Source organism: Dryobates pubescens, chromosome 4 (assembly GCF_014839835.1).
Source record: "Dryobates pubescens isolate bDryPub1 chromosome 4, bDryPub1.pri, whole genome shotgun sequence".
In the NCBI taxonomy this organism is placed as follows: Eukaryota; Metazoa; Chordata; class Aves; order Piciformes; family Picidae; genus Dryobates; species Dryobates pubescens.
In genome coordinates, this window is record NC_071615.1 from 35615220 (window position 1) to 35640365 (window position 25146).

Below are 25146 nucleotides of genomic sequence, written 5' to 3' on the forward strand. Positions count from 1 at the left end.
AAGGAATGGGGAAGTTCTAGACCATTTTTGTTCGTAGAGATGAAGTACCTCTTCAGACTCCTTGCCAACATGGTGCCTGAGTTGCACTTTTCCTCAAGAAATAGTCTCCCAATCCTCTAGATCTAGCTTGTCGCAGTCATATGAGGACTCTGTCTTTATAAATGTGTGCTACACACAGGCTCATAATGGAAGCCTGAACTGTTTGTCTGTTGAAAGATGAAAGCATTCAGCCGTTTCTGAGCAGCAGTTCTCTGAACATGGGTAACGAGCTGTGGCAAGACTTGATATAAAGCCTTAAAGGTGAATTCTTCTATTGTGAGTGATACCAGAAGCACCACAAAGAGAAGTCCACAGCCTGGAGCAAAGCTCCATCCAAACCTCTTCGCTAAGCACTGTCATCTCTGACACTGTGAAGAGTGATGTGAAGTGACTCTCCAACACAGAGCTGCTTAGCAGGAGCACTAGTGATATATTTAACTACTCAGAGTTTACCACAGAGTGCATGTGCTTGTAAGCTGTCACTCAGAAAGAGAGGTTACTTTCCAGCTGAAGAAGTTCTTTGCAATATGAATTCCATGTGCATTCAGTTCTCCTTACTTGCCCTTCAGGTTCTTAAAAATTGTATCTCTGAGTTAAAAATGAAATGGGGCCTTGCATGCTTTGCCATATATGCCAGTGGGCTGAGCACAGGAAGAGTGAGACTTGAGCCCAACAGTAAAAATGACCCAGTCTTAAGGAAGTGTCCATACCTGTTGTGTGACTTTGCACATTGTCCAAACTTCTGAGACAATGCTGATAGAGGTAAATATTCTTTCCTGTAGAAACTATCCAGGAGGAATAAATGAGTGAGTGCACCCTCAGCAGATTTGCAGATGATGCCAAGCTGAGTGGTGTGGTTAATAAGTCTGAAGGATGGGCTGTGGAGAATCTTGTGAGGTTCAACAAGGCAAAGTGTAAGGTCCTAGGTTGGGCAACGCTAGATATCAACACAGGCTGGGGGGTGATGAAATTGTGAGCAGCCCTGTGCAGAGAAGGGCTTGTGGGTTCTGGTGGATGAGAAGCTGGATGTGAGCCAACAGTGTGTGCCTACAGACCAGAAGGCCAGTGGCATCCTGGGCTGCATCAAAAGCAGCATGGCCAGAGATGGAGAGAGGGCATCCTGCCACTCCGCTTTGCTCTGGTGAGACCTCACCTGGAATACTGCATCCAGCTCTGGAGCTCTCAACACAGGGTGGGTGTGGACCTCATAGAGCAGGTCCAGAGGACCAGTAGGCTGAAGCACCTCTGCTATGAGGACAGGCTGAGTGAGCAGGGCTTGTTCACTCTGGAGAACAGAAGGCTCCAGGGAGGCCTAATGGAGGCCTTCTAGTACCTGAAGGGGCGTACAAGAAGGTTGGAGAGGGACTGTTTCCAAAGGCGTGCAATGATAGGACCGGGGGCAATGAGTTGAAATGAGAGCAGAGCAGATTTGGGTTGGATGTTAGGAACAAGTTCTGCACCATGAGTGTGTTGGAACGCTGCAACAGGTTGTCCAGGGAGGTAGTTCAGGTCCTGTCCCTGGAGGATGTTTGAGATAAGGCTGTACAAGGTTCTGAGCAACCTGAGGATGTCCCTGCTGACTGCGGGGGGTTTGGACTAGATGACCTTTGGAGGTCCCTTCCAAGCCAGACCATTTTGTGATTCTAAGTGGAAGAATACCCAAATGAAGTTCTTTGTTTTCTTAAGGAGCAGGTCATATGGACAGTGGCTTTAAGTTGTGTGTGACCTTTAAGATCTGTGACTTGTGATTAGCCATCTTAGCAGCAGACAGTAGAAAAGGTAATTCTGTCTACCTGGAGGAATCTGTGGTAATTTAGCCTGCAGGAAAATGCTATTAAATGCATTAAAGAAGTTCTCCAAGGTGCAGTGCATATTGATTTCCAGTGTTTGTGAAGGCTCTTTGCTTTTATGATGATTTGCCATTGGACAACTTTGGTTTAAGGTATTTTAAATGAAATTGTAGGCTTTGTGGTCCCCAGTTTAAGCCAGTTATTGGCCAGTTATTGCTACAACTTGTCATCGCAAGATGTTAGGGGTTGGAAGGGACCTTTGGAGATCTTCCAGTCCAACCCCTCTGCCAGAGCAGGACCGTAGAATCTAGTACATATTGCACAGGAATGCATCCAGGTGGGTCTTGAAAGTCTACAGAGAAAGAGACTCCACAACCTCTTCTGGGGCGCCTGTTCCAGTGCCCTTCTGGGGCGCCTGTTCCAGTGCCCTTCTGGGGCGCCTGTTCCAGTGCCCTTCTGGGGAGCCTGTTCCAGTGCCCTTCTGGGGCGCCTGTTCCAGTGCCCTTCTGGGGCGCCTGTTCCAGTGCCCTTCTGGGGCGCCTGTTCCAGTGCCCTTCTGGGGCGCCTGTTCCAGTGCTCTTCTGGGGAACCTGTTCCAGTGCTCTGTGACCCTCATTTGAGGTGGAACTTCTTGTGCTGCAGTTTACATCCACTGCCCCTTGTCCTATCACAGAGCACAAGTGATCGGAGGCTGTTCCTTCCTTCCTGACACCCAGCCCTCAGATATTTATAGACATTAATTAGATCCCCTCTCAGTCTTCTCCTCTCCACACTGAACAGCCCCAGGTCTCTCAGCCTTTCTTCCTAAGGCAGTGTTCCTAGTCCCTCCATCATCCTTGCAGGCCTCTATTGGACTCTCTCAAGTACATCACCTGACTACTTCTGTTTGTGCCAATGATTGCAGTGCTTGTTTGTAAACAAGGATTCACTTGATTGGGGGAGATTGGAGTAGTTAACCCATTTGAGAATTCATTCTCACTTCACCTGAACTTCTCTCCAGCAGATTGCCAAACTGAGGCAGCAGCTTCAGCGCAGCAAGCAGAGCAGCCGTCACAGTAAAGAGAAGGAACGTCAGTCACCTCTCCATGGCAACCACATAGCAATCAGTCAGACTCAGGTAAGTAGATGGTTGCTCTTACTAACCTCCTGCCTTAGCAGAGTTGGGTGAACAACCTGTTCTCTCTTCCTGGCTTTCTTCTGTTCGGTTTCTTATGCTTAACAACCTGATGCCATTGCATCTGCGCTGAAACATATCTGATAGTCATAATAAAAGAGGGCTTGCAGCAGGACAGCAACTAAAATCCATTAAGATGCTGTAAAAATTGTGAGCGTGGCCAGGTTAAGCCTGCCTCTTCAGGAACACATGCTTGCTTCCAAGACTGATCTTTGGGGTCCTCTTTCAAAAGTTTGTGCTCCTCTGGAAGGTATTTCCTTATCAGTTTTGCAACCCAACTTCATCTGAGCTGGGGAAGGAAAAACAAAGTTCCAAGGGTAAGCAGCCCAGCAACAAGCAGAACGCTGACTTGCTTGTTAGGAACAGACTTGTAATTCACCTTACAATGTATTCATCAGTAGAAGACAGCAACAGTATCACCAGAGGTTTGAGGGAAAACCTCAATTCCTTGTGTCATTTTAAGAATCTTTCTGCTGCTTCCTGGCCAGAGAGCTGATTTCTACATGACATCAAGGAAAACAGTATCGTGGTGTTTACTTCCTAAAGAGAAAGCTGACAATTCACCTTGATCTGAAACTCAGGTGAAATAAAGATGATGGTTCTCACAGTACTCCATCCTGGTGACACGCTGTAGAATAAAAGTCTTTGTCTTCAGAGTTATGTCAGGGCCATCTCTCTCGGTTCTGGTAGTCCAGAGCCGCTGTCAGTACAGGATCCTGTCTCCTGGCATGAGTTTGTGGTCGCATTGGCAGTGTTACAGTAGAGTTGCTGCAATGTATTTTGGGAGTTTGCATCATATTAAATGGAAAAATTGCTATCACCAGCCTGTTCTTGTTCCAGTCACCCTGGCTTCCTGTAAAACCTCAATCAGATGTAATTTTTAGAATGCAAATACTATGTCCAGATTACGTTGATGGCCATTTTACATTCTGTGCCAATGGGCATTGTGATGACAGGACTTCAGCCATCAGACTATGGATTCAATGTCCTCCTCTCTTGAGAGGTTAACCTCAGGCTCCCTCTCTGACAGCTCTTTTTTTTTTTCTCTCTTATTTCTTGCCTGTTTTTCATGGGGATGTATGAGCTTAGGCAAAATTAAATACAGCTGATCATTTTAACACTAGCTTGGCTAAGACAGTGTTTGTTTTCAGGTGACTTTCACATTGCACAAGGCTATAAAAATGTGCTCTGAGTATATCTGTGTTTCTCCTATTATGAAGATGCTGACACTTAGGCAGAATATCTTTGGACAAATTACCTGCCCGTGAACCAGTTTCTCAGCAGGGTACAAAGGAGGATGCTCCATGCAGTGTCTGCTCTAGCCAGCAAAACTGAAACCCAATTACAAGTTCTAAAGCTCAGGCAAGGGTCAGTCAGCGACTTTGTGAACCTTAAGGCACTTGTAAAAGGCAGTTAATCATGTCTCATTTGACAGTGCAGACATCTGAGTCCAGATTAAATTTCACTTAGAGTGGATCCTTAACTTGGACCCCATGTTAGTAACAGCCCACTCTTTGAACTCAGGAAATGTTGGTTCTGTCCTTGTATTTCCTGACTGCCTTTTTAAATAGCTGGTGTTTTAGAAATGAGGTTGAGCTGTGGTGGCTGATCCTTTCTGTTCCTTCTTCTGCTTGGGTAGAGCCTTGTGGTTACAATCTAATTTTGTGATGAAGACAAGTAGGAAACTGATATTCTTCCTGAAATTTTTATGCCTCTCTAACAAAGAATTCCACTGCATTTTGCATGGAAAAGGGTTTTGTTCTCCATCTCAAAGTAAACTGCTGCAGGTACCTGTGTCACTATTCATAGTAACTTTAAAACAGCCTTGGGCACAGACTGAAATCTATCTAGGATGTATGCTTGGAAAGAACATTCTTTACTACTTGAAGCACACTTTGCCATGACTTGTGCAACATTTTGATTTCTCTATAAGATGCTCTCTGATGAGGCTGCTGAAGTTTTCAGTTCTGGCACCATGATGGGAAGCCATCCTGCAAGCAGTGTGTTTTGTCAGTCAGGGAGTGCCTCTGCACAAGTGTCACGCACTTTTGGAGCTGCACATTGTGCAAGGTTCATTTGTCAAGAACTCAAAAGTTGTTATACCTTGTCTTAAGCATCCTGTGGCTCTATGAGCAAGAGGACATACATGGGGAAGCAGGTGCTGGTCATGGCTGTCATCATAGGTGCATCTGTGCTGTGTGGTAAGGTTGTTACACCACCTAAGCTGCCAAGGTAAAGCTTGTGAGGTTGGCTGCAGAAGATGCATGTGCACTTCTGTGAATGTTTCCTGTTGGGAAGCTTTGCTCAAATCGGTTTTTCTGAAAACCATCCTTGTATTTATTTCCTCACTTCATGTGAACTCCAAATGCTTCATTTTAAGACCTTTGACATAAAGTTCATAAAGCTGTAAGGTAATGAAATAAAAAGTTCAGAATGAATGCTTTATTTTTCTTTCACTGAAGCCAACCTAAAGGGAATAAAAGTGCATAAAGTGAATATTTCAGCTGAGTGGTTAAGCTTTAGAAATGTTAAGAGATGCCTTTTGGAGCCTAGTTAAACCACCAGTGCTCCCTGTCCCCCTACTGTGCATTCTGTACATCTGGAAAGTACATCTACCTGCCTACTTGCTGATAAAGGCATTTTACTACTTCACTTATTATAGAACACCTCTTTGAGCAGAGGTGATTTTTAGTGGCTTTTGATTTATGCAAGTATTTGTTTTTGTTCAAATTTGCCGAAGAAAAATGGTCTTGTAGCTGGCAGAATTAATGCACAGCTGCTTAATTCTTCAGTGTTTTTTCTAGTACTGGTCTCAGACCTGTGCCTGTACTTCATTTTCCAACTTCAAATCATCTTACTCTCTACTTTCTAGGCTTCTATTTCCAGATCAGTCCCTATGCCACTGTCAAACATTTCAGTGCCAAAATCAACTGTTTCACGTGTGCCGTGTAATGTAGAAGGAATAAGTCCAGAACTGGAGAAAGTATTCATTAAGGAAAACAGTGGAAAAGAAGAAGTATCCAAGGTGAGCTTATATACCCATGTTTATGGTTGTTTTTCCTTAGTAATCTATAAACACATGAGAAACCTTCTTGTGAGAAACCTTCTTCGTGGCTGAAATTGCAAATAACTTCCATCAAAGAACTGTTGGTTTGAAAATTTTGTTCCAGTGTTTTAGGGCAGTGTTTGTTGTTGTGTTGTTGTTGGCTTATTATTATTACTACCATCATCATCATTATTATTATCATCATCATCATTATTATTATTAGTTGTTGTTGTTGTTGGTTGTGTTTTTGAAAAGGCCTCTGTCCAAACATACTTTACTGAGAGAGCTCTTTCTGCGGAGAACTTGGGAAGGTTTTGTGTGAAATGCAAGTGCTTGAGAATTTAGATACTTCAGGCCACAGTAGTAAGTAATTTAAGACCAGGAGAGAGATTAATTTGCTTCATTTTGTGTTCTTTTTCTTAGGCAAGGTTTAAGTTTCTTGTGCTATCCTCTGCTTTTTGATTTCTAAAGCTTATCCTAGAATGGTGTAGGTTGGAAGGGGCCTCAGAGATCATCTATTCCAGTCTTCCTGCCATGGACAGGGATGCCTCTCAACTAGACTCAGCTGCTCAAGGCCTCATCCAGCCTAGCCTTGAACATCCCCAGGGAGGAGGCATCCACAGCCTCCCTGGGCAATGTATTCCAGAGTCTCACCACCCTTGTACTGAAGAACTTCCTCCTAAGATTCAGTTTAAACCTACTCTCCCCCAGATTAAAACCGTTCCCCGTTTTTTTCCCTGTTGCTAGACATCCTTATGAAAAGTCCTTCTCCAGCCTTCCTGTAGAATCCCTTCAGGTTTTGTTTCATAAACTGAATGTAGACCATTACACTTTCATGGTACCACTGTCATCCATCATAGGAGATCTCTGTATGGGAAATACTGTGGGAGAACTGGAGTGTTGGAATTGTTACTGAGGAGCACTGATCAAAATGCTTAGGTGATACTTGCATTATGAAATACTTGGTTTACACACACTGATTCCCAAACAGCCAATGAAAATTTTCTGCTGTGGAGTAAACTACTGTTTTTCCTAATCTCTATGATCACAGAATCATTAAGGTTGGGAAGGACCTCTGTAATCATGAAGTCGACTCAACACTACCATGTCCACTAAACCGTGCCCTGGAATGCCATGTCTACATGGTTTTTTGAATACCTCCAGGGATGCTGTCTCCTCCACTTCCCAGGGCATCTTGTTTCAGTGCCTCACAAAAAGATGTAGGTTCTCTTCTTGTGAATGGTCATGAAACAGCAATTCAGTGGACAGGTCAAGCTATAAAACTTTCATCAGAGGTTTACGATTCCATAACCTGCTATTCGTAGTTCTTCATTTGGGCAGTAAACTTCAAAAGTTTTGGAGCAGCCCTGGTTTGTCCAGGGCTTTAGTTGTGCAGGCAAAGCTGTCTTAAGAATGAAATACTGTAGTAATAGAAGTTTTATGTTGTTTGCTTTCCTGGGGCTGCCTCATCCCTTTAGAAGGGGTGTGTGTCATAACAGTGAAATAAGGAAAAGATGAAACACACAGACTGAAAGAGAAAGCCCAGATCAATGAACCTTGTTCCACCACCTCCATAGAGGGTATGAAAAGGTCTGTATTACAGTGCCACCACTGATGCTGCTATGGCTAGGGCTGTATTCTCCTGGTAGAGGACATTTCATTTATTTATCAGACAAATCATCTTCATAAATGTTGTCCTTGGGCTTTAACAGCTTATTACTCGGGATGCAGAACTCAGTCTCCTAAGCTACTGAATGTACTGGCTCTGATCCAGCAAAGCAGTTAAGCACATACTTAAGTGCATTGTTGGACTGGGGCCAGATTTGCTCAGCAGTTCACACAACCAAGGCAATAGTGAAACCTTCCTCCAAACATCTTACTGGGGAGTCTTCAGGCAGAAGAAAACATCATAAATTAGGCACTGCCCTTAAAGCCAAGCCCATCTTTGTGGGCAGAGGGTTTCCTGCTATGTAACTTCATTTCTGTGAAGTCTGAGCTAGTGGGACTTCTTGTGGGATTCCTAGCACTGCCTCTGAGTTTAGTAGATCTCACATCTTACATGAGGAAGATCCTAACAAGAGTGATTTACTTAGTCCTACTGCTGGTGAACTTTGTCCTAATAGAAGTTAGCTTCTTTTTAGCCTGGGGGAGTTGGGGCAGCTAGGTTCAAAGTGAGGAATTAATGAAACCGTAGGAATCCAAACTTCACTAGATACACTGCTAGTGAAGCAATTTGATTTTCTTTCCATGTTCTGCCATTCTGTTTTTAGAAAGGATTTTAACAGAGCAATCAAAGGTTGCTTTGGGTGCTGTAGGAAGGAGAAATTATTCTAATTGTGGTAAAATTGGGCTGCATTTAGATTTTTGGCTGGTTTCTTTTAACCTGTATTCGCTTCGGTTTTAACAGGGCACGTTCAACCTTCTTGTATGAAGTGATCTTAATCCAGCTTCATAAAACACTTTGTGCCCTACTCTGAATTTATACACACCTGCCAGGAAAGATTTGGGCAGCAGCATATGACCTGCTAAAAACCCTGAGAAGGAATAACCTTTATTATAGGGGCAGCTCGCTACCTCATTTTAAAAATCATTTCTGTTAGCTGTCTGATTTCATCCATTTCAGTTCAATAACCACATTTTGCCTGTCCCAAGTAAAAGTAAAATCCATTTGAATTCTCTTAATTTTAAAAATTCTAGCCTAGTGCTCCTGATATTTTTCCCCCTATTCCTCTCATCTCTTCAGTGTAAATTTGGGATTTTTTTTTTTTTTAACAAGCTGTTTCTTATTCTCTATCTTGAAATGAGACTAAGAGATAAACAGGACAAAAATAAACTTAAAATACAAGAAATTTTATGGGTGCTATTCAAAGTATTTTTTAATTTGGCTCCCAGTGAAGCCTTACTCCCAGTTTCATACTTGATTAGTCTTCAGATACACAAATAGAAGAGAATAGAATTAACCAGGTTGGAAAAGACCTTTGAGATCATCGAGTCCAACCTATCATCCAACACTATCTAATCAACTAAACCATGGCACCAAGTGCCCCATCCAGTCTCTTCCTAAACACCTCCAGGATGGTGACTCCACCACCCCCCTGGGCAGCCCATTCCAATGGCCAATCACTCTTTCTGTGAAGAATTTCTTTCTAACATCCAGCCTAAACCTCCCCTGGCACAGCTTGAGACTGTGTCCTCTTGTTCTGGTGCTGGTTGCCTGGGAGAAGAGACCACCCCCCACCTGGCTTCAAGGTTGTCTGAAGGCCAGAAGAGCAGCTGAGGAGATGTTTGAAGTAGTCCTGTGGTGAAGCCCAGGAGCAGAATGGAATATAATGGAATAGAATAGAATAGAACAAACCAGGTTGGAATAGACCATCAAAATAAGTTTAATTTTGTTTTTCAGACTTGTTTTGATGATGATACATACTTTCTGTTTTCTTTTCTGCTGACTTAAATTTTTGCAATCCTACTTCTTTTAAATACAATTTTCTGTCTTCTCTTGTGCCATCTTCTAGTTCTTTATTTGAAATGCTTTTCTTTGCTTTTAAAAAAACCAGTATTTTAATTACAGTAGAAAATGTACTTCTTAGAGCACAGTCACTTGTCAAAATAATTGTTGTAGACATTGGTCTTGTTATTGTTTCACAAAGATGGTGGGGGGATAGAGTAATGTCATTACCTTTTAATAATCTGATTGATCATAAAGTTTAGAGATCAAAACATTCTAAGTATTTAATTCTTTTCAGCCCTGCCATGTGTGTGTATTTCTGCAGATCATTCATCTTGCTTAGTTAGCTGAAGGTGTTCTCCCTTTTATTTCCTTTACATAGCTAAAGTAAAATTGGCTTCTTTTAGTCACTTCTTTATCTCCTCAGATTTACTAATAGATCTTAATTTTGGCTAATACACTTATTCAAGGATCCTGGTTATATTTTCCTACCTGTTTTACAACTGCTTGACTAGCTTTCCAGGAAACTGTGATGGTGTGTCTCTGTTCCCACTATAACCTGGAAGAAGGAATCAGCTTCTTGTGAAGTTGTGACAGGCTTTTAATATTTGTCCTGTTGCAGCTCCACAACCCCAAACATTGGAGACACTGGTACCAGAAGGTAATGGAGTTACTGTAGGGAGTGGGGAATAAGAGGTGTTCCCTTTTACAAAATACATTGTGAAAAGAATGAAAAATGCATTTCAGCAGGACTTGGACACATTCATAGATCTATTAGGAAAAAAATTCTATGGGAGCTGTTACTCAGGTACACAGAAGTAATTAGCAACAAAGCAGCTTTGATAGACTGTCGCACATTGTAAGTAAAATGATTGTGTTTCTTGTTTGGTTTCTAATGCTCCTGAGACTAGTTAGCAAGGTGGGTTTATGTAACTATCAGAAAACTTAAATCACAGAATCACAGATGAATGCTGTAATAAAATGACTTTTTCTAATTTGCAGAGGAACCTTGCTTAAATCTTCATATCCTTCATTTGTTTTGTCCCAAGGGCTCCTTCCCAGGATACATTGTGGCGCCTTAGCTAATGCATTGATGACTTCATTGATGCCAGAAGGAAGAAGCACTTTGCTTTGTTTGCCTTTGTGTTCCAGTCCAGAGAATGTTTTTTAAATCAAAAGCATTGAATGCTTTGCTCTGAAGAAGTTCCCTCCCAAACAGATGCAAGGCTTGTGAAGAGCAGAGTGTTTTACAGATTCACAGGTTGCATCAGGTTGAAGGAGACCCTAAAAGGTCATCTTGTCCAGCCCCCTTGCAGTCAGCAGGGACACTTCCAACTAGATCAGGCTGTCCAGGGCACATCAAGTCTGATCTTGAATGTCTCCAGAGACAGGGCCTCAACCACATTCCTGGGCAACCTGTTCCAGTATTTCAGCACTCTCATTGTGAAGAACTTCCTCCTGATGTCCAACCTCCATCTCCCCTGCTCCAGTTTTGAACCACTGTCCCTTGAACTGTTATTACAAGCCCTTCTAACCTGTCCTTCCCCAGCCTTCCTGTAGGTCCTCTTCAGATACTGAAATGCAGCTCTTAAGTTCTCCCCAGAGGCTTCCCTTCTCCAGGCTGAACAGTCCCAATTCTTTCAGCCTGTCTTCACAGCAGAGGTGCTCCAGCCCTCTGATCATCTTTGTAGCCCTCCTCTGGACCCAATCCTCTCCTGCGTAGCTGGGGGGGGCCGAGCTAAACACAGCACTCCAGGTGCGGTTCCAAATGGTATATTCTATCACAGTAGCAATCCTGATACTTGGCTGAATTTTTTCATTAAAAAAGATGGATAGTGAAAACAATGTGGTGAATCTTGCCATTACATTGCTGTTGTCCAGTGGAGCATTTCCATACCTTTGCAGGGAGATGAGGGTAGCGTGTGACTGTGTCCAAGAATACATGATCCTGGCGGGGGGATGGCAGATGTCCTGTCAGAATGCATTTGATAGAAGCTTAGTAAAAGACTGGACATGCTTGCAAAAAAACCCAACAACCCAAGACCAGTCAAACCCCCAGTGTGTAGAATGTAGTGATTGCTAGTTGTTTGCCATGCATTGAGCGTTATGAAATCTAATAGCAGCTGCACCAAATTAGTTACCCTGTTTCTTACGTTCTGAAGGTTGTAAGGACTTCAGTTTTTTAAAATAGTTTAGGCATGACTCATGGAAAGTAACTTCTAAAGTTTTGGGGTTTCTTTTTATTGGGTTCAGATTCAATACACAAAATTTTTTAAAAGTGGAATGCTTGTAGTTAATATTTGCCCCCCCCCCCTTTTTTTTTTTGCACTTAGAGGCAAACTGAAGGGAAAGGTAAATACAGAAGCACAGCAATCTGAAACATTTGCAGGCATTTCCTATGCCACAGAAGTTATTTTACTTGGAAAGAGGGATCAATATTTAGCTTTTTCTACTTGTGTGTATATTTGGAGCCAGGGGATAACTTTTTGTACCTTAAATTTTAATGAAGTGAAGGTTGAAATCACAGAATGCCAGGTTGGAAGGGACCCCAAGGATCACAGAATCATAGAATGGTTTGGCTTGAAAGGGACCTCCAAATGTTAGCTAGTCCAAGCCCCCTGTAGTCAGCATCCTCAGGTTGCTCAGAGCCTTGTCCAGCCTGACCTTGAATATCTGCAGGGGTGGAACTTCAGCTACCTCCCTGGGCAGCCTGTTGCAATGTTCCACCACCCTCATGGTAAAGAAACTTGTTCCTAACATCCAATCTGAATCTCCTCTTATTTAAAGCCATTGCTCCTTGTCTTACCACTGCAGGCATTTGGAAACAGTCCTTCTGCAGCCTTCTTGTAGGTCCCCTTCAGGTACTGGAAGACTGATATTAGGTCTCCCCATAGCCTTCTCTTCTCCAAAGTCCAGCCTTTCTATGTATCAGTATAGTTGAAATGATCTGGCTCAGTGCCCTGTCACATTGAGTCTAAAAAGTATCCAATATAGGGAATCTACTGCTTTCCTTGGGAGATGATTCCAATGTCTAACTGTTCTCATGGGAAACATTTTCTCCTGAAATCCAATTGGAATCTCCCATCACCCCTTGTCTTTTCCTTGGGGGACTCCTTGTTAAAAGGGAGTCTGCATCCTCCTGCTAACTGCCCTTTATTTACTGGTCCATGGTAATAAAGTCTTCTCTAAGCCTTTTCTTCTCAAGGCTGAACAAACCCCGTTCTCTCAGCTTTTCCTCATATGGCTGGGCTGCCAGTCCTCTGATCATTCTCATGGCCCTCCTGGACACTTTCCAGCCTGTGATTTGGGACATGCTTCTTGACTATGTAAGACTACATTGTTCCTCTAGGTGTGGAAGAAGATCTGTGCTATGCTGAAGTCTTTAATTATGTGATCACTTACTTTTTCCCTTCCCAGGAATCCTTGCTGTACCTGTTACATAGAGCATAGGCTACTCACTTAATGAGCAGCTGTTTGGTGTTTGTATTCTCTCCTCATCAGATACAGGTCCTACTGCTTTGAAGTCAGAAATCTGGATTTCTTCCTAGGTTTTTGTTTCTCTATCATAGGAGAGCTTCTGAAGTTTTGTTCTCTTTTTATCACACCTGTGTGAGAACTTCCTGGGTGGAGAAACACAAATCCATCAGGCTTCTATAATAATGTGATTCTTCAGGTAATTGAGGAGACGGCATGTCACTGTAGGAGTCTGAAGTGCGGCTCCTGTAGCTTCTTTCTACACCTGTGAATGTTGAAGACTCATGGAAATCAGTCCTGGGTAGACTGGGCTTCTAGAAAAGACACCATAAAAGAGAGATGTTCCTTCAGGTGACACTCTGGCATCTCCTGGGATTTTTATGGCAGAGATGGAAATAGAAACACTGTTCTGCATGGCAGTGGTTTGATTTTGGTTATGTTAATCAAGAGGCTGTATCCTCTCGACAGCTCTGGTCTGGATTTTTACCTCTCTTCTGTGTAACAAATGATATAATGCTTCTATCCTGTGCACTGAATGAGTCATGGGCTGCTGGGGGTGATGGGAATAGCAACATGTAGTCATGTTGGAACTCATAATGTGAACCGAGCTGTTGGAACAGACCACACAGCTGTGTCCCAACCTTTCAGCGCTTGATGTAGCAACTGCAATGTTCTTTATAGTTGAAATGTGGAATGGTATTAACTGGAAGGTATGTAAGAAGAAAAGGATCTTCTTGCTCTGCTATGTCTGCAATGTTGTATAATAGGTGGTGGGTTTCTGGATCAAACATTGCTGAGAAGGGGGCAATGTGATACTAGGCCAGCAGGTTTCGTGTCCTTATTGGTAGCAAAAGGTTTTGGTTAAATTTTAGGCCCTGGAACAAACTGTTACAGTTTTGGACTTTATGGGGGAGAGGAAGGCAATAAAACAAAAATATCCATCTGAGGTGAGAAGGAAAAAGACATTACTTTTTTTGTTGCTGGAACATATAAGCTATTCACTAGGGCTTGACTACAGCCCTCACTGACGTGAGAATAAAAATGCTATTTCAATTTTGGAGACATTTTTTTCTTCTTCACTTTTAAACAAAACTGTAATTACAATTTGATTTCCTGTTTTTAAAAGCTGCGCTGTCTTTATGCTAAAACTAATTTTCCACTGGGAAGAACAAGCAGAGTGTGCCAGTCTACTGCTGTGAACATGTCTATGCAGTACAGTGCCGGGTGGGATGCAAGGTTCCCTTGGCCAGTGCCAACTATGCTGATATGAGGAGGCAGTGCTTACTTAGCTTTGCTTCAAGACCAAGCTTGTGAACCTTGTGCATCATCTGCTTAGTTGCCATTTTGTCAGAGGTTGTCTATAGAAGTGAAGGCTGGGATGTAGAGGTGTGCCAGAGAACCAGAAGTTACAAGCAAAGCTTGGTTTCATTTAAGTCTTTAATATTAAATATAAATTAATACTGTCTCTTAAGGATTGTACTTCAGCTGGCAATAGCATGCTGTTGGGGTTTTTTTTCCACACTTTTTCTGCTTTCCAAGTGTGATCTCTGTCTGGATGCTTCTTTCATAACAGTGACCTCTATTGAAAATTGGATGATTAACTATAATTAAAGATCTGTATGTTGGGGAGGCTTGCTTTTTTTTTTTCTCCTTTCTTTTTTCTTTAGCTCTCATGAAAAATAATAAATACATAATGCTAGCACATGTAGAGGTGCATTTTGGTGTTGATTTTTTGCATTTAGAACAGGTAAGGAAGTGCCTTTTTGCTGTTAATTTTGAAGCACTAGGAGCGTATAAGTTGAAGGGCCTTTTGGTGTTAATTTTTGCATTAGGAGCATGTAAACTGAAGGGCATTTTGATGTTATTTTTTGCACTAGGAGCATATAAGTTGCAGTGGATTTTGGTGTTAATTTTTGCATTAAGAGCATAAAAGTTGTCTTGGGGCCATCTGCGCGTTGTCCCAGCACTTAAGTAACGAACGTGTGTTGTGTCTGTTGTACGTGGCCTTATTTTCTTGTATAAAAAGCTCTTTTCCAAATGGCTTGTTTGCTCTTCCTGAGGCCCTGCCTCATTGCTTCAGCTGAGTGCTGCAAGCTGAAATGGCTGAGAGCTTGATCTCTCCTCTCTAACCTGAACTGCTTGTTTCTCCTGCAGCCCTTGGATATCCCCGACGGTCGAAGGGCTCCGTTACCTGCTCACTACCGCAGCAGCAGTACGCGAAGCATTGACACTCAGACTCCCTCTGTCCAGGAGCGCAGCAGCAGCTGCAGCAGTCACTCACCATGTGTCTCTCCCTTTTGCCCTCCTGAATCTCAGGATGGGAGCCCTTGCTCAACAGAAGATTTACTCTATGACCGTGATAAAGGTGAGAGTAGAATGGCCCACCTTTACCTATGGGAGGCATGTGATGTCCTGCTTTTACAACTACCTTCATTTGACTTCATTACATCAGTTTTGGTTTTGTTTGGTGGTTGTGGGAGGGACTGAGGATTTCTCTTGGAATTGGTTTTGTTTGTTTACATATCTTTTTCCCTCTTGTTTGTGAAACTTCACAAACATCTTCCATAAATACGTCAGAGGAGCACAGCAAACAGTCTTTAACTATTTATGAAGATTCTAACTTGAAGAATTCAGAGTGCAATGTGTTTATGTCAAAAAGAGGTTTCAAGAAGGTTTGTGGTAGAAAATAGATGATCATCATGGGTGAGTTGCTTGCTGATCAAAGTGGTGATGGAGTTTTGGACTGCTTTTAAAAGTGCTCTGCTTCTGAACACTTGAAGCTATTTGGTGAGGAGCTCAGATAAGAGTTTGGAGTAGTTACTTGTCTGTGTCTGTTACATAACAACCCCAAATTTCTGAGTAATTTATGTGTTTATATGTCAATATCCTGCATTTTTTTTCCCTCCAATGTCTGTGAAATGTAGTTTGGTTTTGTAGAGGGAGTAAAATGGAGTTTCAGCAATTAAGAGTTCCTGACAGAGCATAGAGTATGAAAATACAGGCACCAGTGTAAGAAGACTTCTTTGGACAACTGTTTACTAATGAAATTATGCTCAGGCTTCTGGTCAGCTAGCTGGAAGCATGGACCTTAGTTTGGAGGGGTGCAGGGTTTGGATGAAAAATGCATGCTGAGAATTTCGTAGAGGAAATGAAACCTTCTAAGGTTTAGTATAGTTTTACTAATGAGCTGAATGAGTAGTATTTTGAAGTTACCAGCAAAATGAAGCTTTTTCTGTAAATACTTTTCTATTTAATAACTCATAAACTAATTTGGAAATAAGATTAGGGAAGGCAGTGGCAGAAACACTAGTTTTTCCTGGCTTCTGGAAAGTAACACTTTCCTATCTTGGATTTAAAAGGAAGTAGTGAAAAACAAATCCACCTGCTCACGTTGTGTAGTGGGGGGGTGTGTGTTGGGGTGTGTGTGCACGTGTGCAAGTTAACCACATCAAAGTAAAAGTCTTGGCTCAAGGTGATAGCTGGCCATGCTCCAAAAATAACAGAGTACTTAGTTGCCCCCTACACTACTTTTCTTTCTTATAGTAGTGCATGTGGATTGCAATGTGTTGGCCAAAGTGAATCACTACAGAGATACAAGCACGCAGGGAAGCATCTCAACAGGTAAACTTGTTTGTGAATGTCCTGATAACAGATCTAAGTTAAAAGCCAAGGAAATGAGTGATCCCTTTTGCAGCTAGTACTCATCCCAGTAAGTTTTCAGTGGTGCTTTATTTGCAGCCAGTGAAGCCAGTATGAAATAGTGCATTTAACCTCCTTAATGCTTTTCAAGCATTTATCTGCTGTCTTTGTTGTTTGGTTTTTTTAACAGCTTAGTGGAGTAAAACTCATTTCTGAACTTCACAATGAATTAGATACTTATTTGTGGATTTTGGTTTTAAGACTGGCTTTAATGCTAGATGTCTACTTTTAATAGTGGCCTATAGGTGATGGTGGTAAGCAGGCATCTGTTAACTTTGTGAAGCTAATATAATAGCATTTCTCTTACCAGTTTAAGGTGCTTAGTGCTATGCTTATGGAAGATATAAACTAGAAAACTGCATAGCAGTTTTCCAGGAGAAAGTCATTTACTCAGAGGTTGTAAAAGTATAGTCAGAAAGGTGCCTTTTACTCTCAGATCATTAAGGTCCCCTGGGGTGGTAGTTCTGAATGAGAAGGTTATCTTCAGAATAGTTAAGTTACAGATTAATGAGGGATATAGGTAGAAATGATAAAGGAACAGCATGTTTTGGGAGGTGGTTCATTAACTTCTGTTGTGGCCGTTAACTGATTTCTAAAACTAAGCTCACCAAATGTTTCACACCTTCATATTAAAGGTTTTTGTGATGCTGAAATGAAAGTATGAGTTTGCTGTGAGGCCTGTTAAGTTCTAAAACCTGCATTGTCTAACCATCTGTAGATGTTTTAAACCCAAGATCTTTTTCTGTTACTTCCCTCCAGTTGAGTTTTTCTTTTGCTCTCTGTGGGAATATCTTGGCTTTACCATTAAACATACAATTATCAGCTTTATGAATGCTCCTGAGTGTGCTGCTGAATAGGAAGGGAAGGTTAGTTGGTTTGACTGAGAGACATGAGCAGTGAGAGGAGCCAGCACTCTGTACTGCTTTACATTTCTAAAGCATCTTTTATTTCTTGTGCAAAGCTGTGCTTTGGCCCGAGGCCCTCACAGCTGCTCTTTGGACTGTATCAGCTGTTTGGTTTACATTCCTGTAAGAAGCTGCTAAATCTATTGAATTTTTCAAAAGACAGTGAAAGCTAAATTTCAGAACAAGGCCCACACTGGAGCAGTGGTACTGAATGGTGTTAACTGGAGCAGAGAGGGAAGGCTGGAAGAGAAAATATTTTAATGGCACCTGGCTTGATGGTTTTGTTTTCACATAGCAGCCTGTTGCAAGGTAAGTGTCTGCCTTGCTGCCGGAAGGCCACCCATAGAGGTTTGATACTCTGATCCACCAGACTAATTCAGAGGCCTACACAGCACACTTAGCATCTGTGACAGGAGGAAGTTCGAAGGCATCCTAAGGTAGAAGCAGTTGAATTTTGGAGGTTTTTGTACAAAAATAGATAGTATAACCTGGTTTGACAAAGGTTCTGGTCTAGGTACCTTTGTACAGCATATTCCCACTCTGCTAGCAGGCTGTTACAAGCAGCATATTCATGAAGATGAACTGGAGATACCTTTTAACTTCTGGGCATCTGATTCATAGTTTGAAAATGAAAGTTGAAAGTGAAGTCTTTAGATAGTCTGGAGAAACAAAAGGTATTTTCCAACTTATCAAAACAAATCCCAAGGCTCACTGGCAAAGTTTTTTGTTTCCTTTAAGCTTAGTCACTCAGAAAAAATTGGTTTACAGATTGGTTTTTTGGGGTTTTTTTTTTTCTTTCTTTCTTTTTTTAGCTTTCCTCCTTTGTTCAGCTAATATATGCAAGCTAAAATTTGTAGTGTTAAGTCTTCTGGTTGAAATAGTATTTTTAATGTTTGGTTACAATCTTGAATGTTTCCTGGATAACAGTATGTATCCATTTTGAATATTTATGTTCAGAATTTCTGTGTACTAAGGCTCCATATTGTCTGCTGTGTGGTTACAGTAAACTCACTTTAAAGGTTACATCTGTTAATCTTCAATCATTGTCATCTTAATGAAATGTGATGAGTTGGCTGAAGCACACCAGCAGTACACCCTACTGGTGGAAGCTTGGAAGATGCAGATGTGTCCTCTGATGTGAAGACATTGCAACCTCTGAGACAGTAAAAAAATGGTGTGCAAGTAGCACATTTTGAGAACACATAGTTTGCATTGTCATTAAGGATTAATACTGAGACCATTTAGCACTGAAGAGCTTACAGGATGCACAAGTGGTGACTGGCTTAAACTGTGAATTCCACATCTTACCACTGCCCCACAGCCTGTTTACCCACCACCCTTCTGTTCTCACACCAGTGCTGCACTTGTGGAGCCAACACCAAGCTCGTATGTGTGAAGCTCATGATAACCACATCTAGTTTTCAAAGAGTGGGGGGTGTGTTTGGTCAACACGAAAAGCTATCAACTTAGGAAACTTTGAAAGCAGGGAGGGTAAAGAGAGAAACAGAATGGTTAAATTACACAAGTCCATTTTGTGGTGGTTTTTTGTTGTTGTTTGTTTGTTGTTTGGTTTTTTTAGCTGTCTTATATAGAAAACTTCAGCCAAATAGAGCTAAGCAAATGGAAAAGTTGATCGAAAGCTGAACTGCCTAGTCAAGGCTCTAAATCTTCCAAGAGCTCACTTAATGTTGAATTCAGTTCGATCCTCCCCTTGGATGGACTGCCAGAGTTTTCCACTATTTGGGGGAATGAACAGTAGCACATTTTGTGTCTCAGGTTGTGTTTTTTTTTTTTTTTAAATAGAAACTTGGATCTTCCTTTTTAAATATTAGAAGGAGGAAACAAACTGTCTGGGTTCTGTTAATGATTTCTCTGTTTGGAATGAGCTGTGTGGGCCAACAGTGGAAAGATGCCAACAGAGCCATCATGCTCCCAGCTTAGCAAATATCTGCATTGTCTCTAAGCTTTTTTTCTGCCTTGCTACAGTTGACACCTAAAATTCTGTCATTAGAAGTTGTGTGTTCACTCTACAGCAGGGAAGAGCTGCATAATCGATACACTGCTGAGGTTCACCTCAGCTGGTGGTCTTCTGTCTTTCGTAGCAAATCTCCAAAGGGAAGTGTGACATCTGAGTTGATTTGTGTCTTGTTGTAAGAGGAAACAGAGATGTTTCAAAACCTCTAATGATTAGCCTTTGTGTTTGAGTCACAGTTGTACAGAAGTTTATGTAATTACTGTCTGCAAGCTGTTAAAAGACAACCTGATGTGCTTCAGTGAATCCAGATCATGGTGCTTGAAGCTTGGGTTGGTTTTTCCACTGTTGCTAAAAGGGCACATGTGAAACAGCAGCAGAACAAAGGTATCTGAGATAAACATGGTAAGGCACCCCACATCAGTGGAAAGACCTAAAGGAGTTGAATCAAGAGCGGTTATTTCTCTCCCAATAAGATGTTTGTCATTTGGAGGATCCTCTTCAACTTTGCCATTTCATATTCCTAATTGGAAGCCCAAGCAGATAGTAGAGAGGCACAAATACTAGCTTGAGATACATGTTCTTTGAAAAGGCAGAAACCACTGCAGACAGCTAATTCTCTGTGAGTAATCCTTTTTGTACTGACTTTATTTCCTTAATGCATTGAATGTTGGGTTGTCAGGATGAGTGTTTGAAGTGAACCGATTCATAGCCCTAATTATGAAACCCTTTGTGCATCTCTTAACCAGAGTTGAGTCTTCTCTTAGGTTTTTCACATACTGCATTGGGTTGGAAGGGACCTTCAAAGGTTGCCTTGTCCAAACCCCTAGCAATCAGATCTGCCTACTGCCTTATGTCCTAGGTCTTTCACACTTTCAGTTCTAAGTGTGTCTGGTAAAACAAAGTTACAAAGACTACCTGGATCATATAGTAGTTCATCGTGGAAATTTCATTTTGGGTGCTAAATCAACCTCACAGTTGTGAAGCAAGTAAGGTAGGAGGCTGTAATGCTGATGCATCAGCACCTGCATTACAAACATGCCTTGTTTCTTTGCAACTATTCATGAGATAAATGAGGTCAATATTCCAGTGAAGAATTATGCTTTAAAGCAAGGTCCATGCTGTATACACACACATCTTCCAATAACTGTGTTTATACAGTGAGAAGGTGTTTGTTACCATTGCTACTCACAATCCTTTTGCATGTATTACGCATATTACGTTCTTAATTTCTGGGTTTGGAATGACTTAACTAAAGAATGTATTTGTTTGCAGGGTCACAGCTCTGCTTTGTTCCTTGTTGCAGTGTTCTGGATAAAAATGTCCTCCTGTTGTGTGTGTTGTTGTATGATAGATTGCTGCTGCACTGAAGCTTTTATTCAGAAGAGATGTGCTATAGCAGGCTGTCAGGAACGGGCTGCAATAAAAGGAAGCACTGTGGTAGAAGCAAACCGGCGTGGTGGCTAAACTGTGAAAGAAAAAAAGCAAACCAAACAGCAGGCATCGTGTTTGGAAATCACATTTAATTAAAGCACTCTCAATCTCTAGTAATATAACTGCTTTAAATTTTCAGACAGTGGGAGTAGCTCACCGTTGCCCAAGTATGCCTCATCTCCCAAACCAAACAACAGCTACATGTTCAAACGAGAGCCCCCAGAGGGATGTGAGCGAGTGAAGGTCTTTGAGGAAATGTCGTAAGTAATGCCTTTTATATCAGCTGGTGTCTGCAAAGCAGTAAACCTGTTTACTGACCCCAGTCAACTGCAGATGAATAAACTATTCCAGCTGATGAGTTTTTCAGGAGCAAAACTATTCTTAGAGTTTGTACAGAAGGAGAAGTTTGAAGTGTTCATGTTGGTTTGAAGAGGAAATGGACTCTTATTATGCTTGAACTCTTTTTGTGCATTTATAAAAGGCAGCAAAAAAAATAAATATCCAAGCTGTAAAGATAAGGTACATTTAATTTCCTAAGCATTTATAAACCTCTTTCCATATATATATATATATACACACACATTTTAGTATTATTAACCTTTTAAACGTTCATGGCTTAAAGCAAAACCCCTCCTTGTCATAATTCTTTATCAGTTTCAAGCCTAGGTTATGTTTTGATAACATAATAAAAGATAACCCAAATGGAATGAAACCTGTGTAAAGTGTTTGTAGATAGCAGCATGCTTATGGCATAGACTTGGCTCAAGATTTTTGCTGAGCAAGAAACTGGAAATTAAACTCCTGGACATCATGTCTCCTTCCTCTAGACCCAGCAGCATTTGAGAACATGCTGTTGAGGTTGCATGCTTAGCTCCTGTGGATGAAAGAATTAAGGAGGGGGCATTTCCTTGCTCTAAGAGCACTCATTGCCTGCTGGATGCTGGAGGAATACTATTGGGTTGTGGAGGAAGCCTCCAGACAAATTGCAGAATATGGAAAAGAAGTCTATTTCCTGGAGGTTCTCCAAGGGATTGAATACCACTTAGATGTGTTGTTGCCGCATTGCTGTTAGTCAGGAAGGATCCGTGCCATTCTAAATTACCACGACATTTTTTTTTCATGTGCATCTGTACTGCAGGTTTTTCTGGCTGGAAGTTGCATGTGGATTCAGTAACTTTATCGAGTCCTTTTTGTGGCAGTACTGGTTTTGATGCTGTGGATCAGTTAGCTGACTACCAATATGGAAGATGTTTGCCCCTCTGTCCAATTAATCCCCATTCCTCGCCATCTGCATTCTAGCCACGTGTAGAACCACAAAGTTCATGACATGTAGAGAGATCTTGGCCAGCCAGCTGTCTAATCTCTTTTCTCTTGTTGTAGGTCTCGTCAGCCTGTCTCAGCCCCTCTCTTTTCATGCCCTGACAAAAACAAGGTTAATTTCATCCCAACCGGATCAGCTTTCTGTCCTGTAAAACTTCTGGGCCCCCTCCTTCCCGCTTCAGACCTGACACTGAAGAACTCTCCAAACTCTGGTCAAAGCACAGCTTTGAGCAGCCTGACTGTCGAGCAGCTTTCGTCTCGGGTCTCGTTCTCATCTCTGTCAGATGAAACCAGCACAATGGACTCCACAGAGGTCCCGGCACAGCAACCCTCCCAGCAGCAGCCGCCGCTCCTGCAGGAAATCCAGGCTGAAGACCATTCCTCTCCTCAGAGCTACATGTTGATCTAGACCAAGGTGGAGCAGGCCTCTGCCCTGAGGAGATGACACTGCATGAGGTGGCAGCCTTTTGAGAAGAACATGGAACACTTAGCTGCATTCAAAAAACATAAAAAAACCAAACCCAACACAGAGTTGTTCTTGGCAGGGACAGAATTCATACTCAGCATTTCTGGCGAGAGAGCAGCAATGCCTGCAGAACCCATATATCATTAAGAGTTTTAAGTGGAGACTATGCATTTCATAGTACGTTTGACCAGATTAGTACTGTGTCCTGTGTTCTGTTTCAAATCCTCCAGTATAAATAAGCTCTATGTATATATATATTAAAAAAAAACAAAAACAAAAAAACAACAAAACAAAAAACACAAAAAAAAAAAAGGAAGAAAAAAAAAGAAGTTGCCTGTCTGAATAGAAAATGTCTTGCTGTGTTGTGTCCTATGGAAAATACTGTACTTCAGGATTATGTTTACAATGGATCCAGGTGTTTATGTTTCTAACTTCTGTAATACACACAATGCAAAAAAAAAAAAAAAAAAAAAAGAGGAAAAAAAAAAGGTTAAAAAAAAAAAAGATTTAAAAAAAAAAAGGATAAAATAAAAATGAAAAAGAAAAAAAAAAAAAACAAAACATAAAAATGGCCACAACAGTTGCACAGTGCCCACCCTTATGGCCTAGCTTCAGGTACTTCTCTGGAAGTGTAAACTCAGGTAACTTGGAATGTATATCATATTGGGATAGAAAACTATTTTACAGCTCCAAAGCTAAAGAGGGAACATCACTCTTTTGCCTTTCCTTGTTTTATGCATTAATATTTCCTCATTACATTCCACTTTCTTGGAATAAGTGCATTCAGATCCAGGCGAAGGATGAGCCTTGGACATGGGTGACCCATGAGGAGAACCAGCAGCAACTCTATGATGTTTCTATCACTTTTGTCACGTGCTTACGAGTTTGAAAACAACTGTTGCATTTTACTGTCATTTCAATAGATAAAATAATAATAATGTGGCATTTAAAGGTTTCAGGTTGTCGCTCAGTTAATGACTGTTAAACTGTTTGCAAATCAAGTGTCCAGTACTAGACTGTACATGAGAAACATTCCACGTCGTGTGTGTGAGAGGATTTTTGAAAGGCAAGAATGTTTGGGGTATTTTTTTGTTGTTGTTAAAGGACAGAAACTTTTCGGGTTTCACAGGGGGGTGATGGGGATTTCCTCTCATGTTTGTGTTGGCAGTTAAGGATGTGAAATGCTACTGTTACCGTCTGGAAAAGAAGTGAGAAAAAAGTCCAATATAATGTTTAGCTTTTCTTTTGGAAATGTTCAGTTTCTCCCATGGAAATGTTCAGTTTCTCCCCTGGAAATGTTCAGTTTCCCTCCTGGAAACGTCCAGTTTCTCCTTTGGAAATTGTTCATTCATTTGCTGGTTGGAAATTAGGTTTTCAGCTTTTTGTCAAGCAGTGTTAGATGAGCCACGTTTTATTTATGTAGTGAGTAATTGTGTTTGGATTAAAGGCCCAGGAGTAGCAAGTTGGGTTGTTCTAAAGAGGGGTGGGGGAAACAATAGTTTTTATGTTTGTGTTACTTAATCAAAGCTTCTCCCATAACTTTCAGTTCCTGATGTGTGTAAAAGTGTGTTTTTCCCCCCTCCTTAAGTGTGAATAATAAAAGCAAAATCATTGTAAACTACTCCTGGCTTTGCAGGCTGGACACTTTTTCAAAACAGAACATGGCAGGAAGGGGCTGGGGATGCTCTGCTCTTGTTCCATTGCTGTCAATTTTCTGTGATACCAAGAGGACCCCAAAGGCAGAATAAAAACTTGATGTTCTTGCCCCATTGCTCTCAGCTCACTGGAAGTAGATTTCTGCTCTCTGCTCCTAAGAGAATAAAGTTCACCTTTTCCAGGAATTGAAGAGATTGGTAGCCTGCAGCTACTGAGCAGTTAAACTTGCTCCATTATGGGTTGTTTTTTCCCCCCCTTGTCTTTTGAAGATGAGTGGAGGGGGGAGGTGAGCGTGAGCCGCCAGTAACTCACTAAATATGTGCTGCCTTTGTAGATGAAGCTTTTTATTGTGGAGTTTTTGTTAACACTGTGTTACAAGGTGGAATTTGCAGCCTATAAAACAGTCACTGGGTTTGTTGGTTTGTTGTTTGGGGGGGTTGTTTTTTTTGACTCCCTTTGCAGAGGTCTGGCCTTCTGAAAAACCTTCTTGAAACACAGCAGCCATCTTAACCCTACTAATCTCAGGCCTAGGTGCAAACACTCCATATTTTATAGACTGAAGAGAGAGGGGAGAAAATCCTCCTGATGCTAGAAGTTATCAATTCCTTTTTAAGATTGATCCCCCCGCTTCTCCTCTGGTGTTTTTTTTTCCCTTTCTAGATTAACATTGCAATATGATGACCTTTTTGATGCTCTGGCTGTGTGTGTCCAGGGAAGAAATTGTAG

The 25146-nt window shown here is 41.6% G+C and overlaps 1 protein-coding gene across 5 annotated transcripts in view; it reads left to right on the forward strand.

The window, feature by feature from the left end:
• The window catches only part of GLCCI1 (glucocorticoid induced 1), a 59910-nt gene extending 37103 nt beyond the window's left edge, over window positions 1–22807 (forward strand). For 2 of the 5 annotated variants that reach the window (XM_054161118.1, XM_054161120.1), the window contains exons 4-8: window positions 2833–2946; window positions 5876–6028; window positions 15123–15333; window positions 21118–21238; window positions 22359–22807. In XM_054161118.1, the coding sequence (XP_054017093.1) occupies window positions 2833–2946; window positions 5876–6028; window positions 15123–15333; window positions 21118–21238; window positions 22359–22707 (948 nt within the window). In that variant the 3' untranslated portion in view covers window positions 22708–22807. Of the gene's footprint in view, window positions 1–2829; window positions 2947–5875; window positions 6029–15122; window positions 15334–21117; window positions 21239–22358 lie in introns of all 5 variants that reach the window. The other 3 variants (XM_054161119.1, XM_054161121.1, XM_054161122.1) reach the window with 3 other exon arrangements.
• The last annotated feature ends 2339 nt before the right edge of the window (window positions 22808–25146 follow it).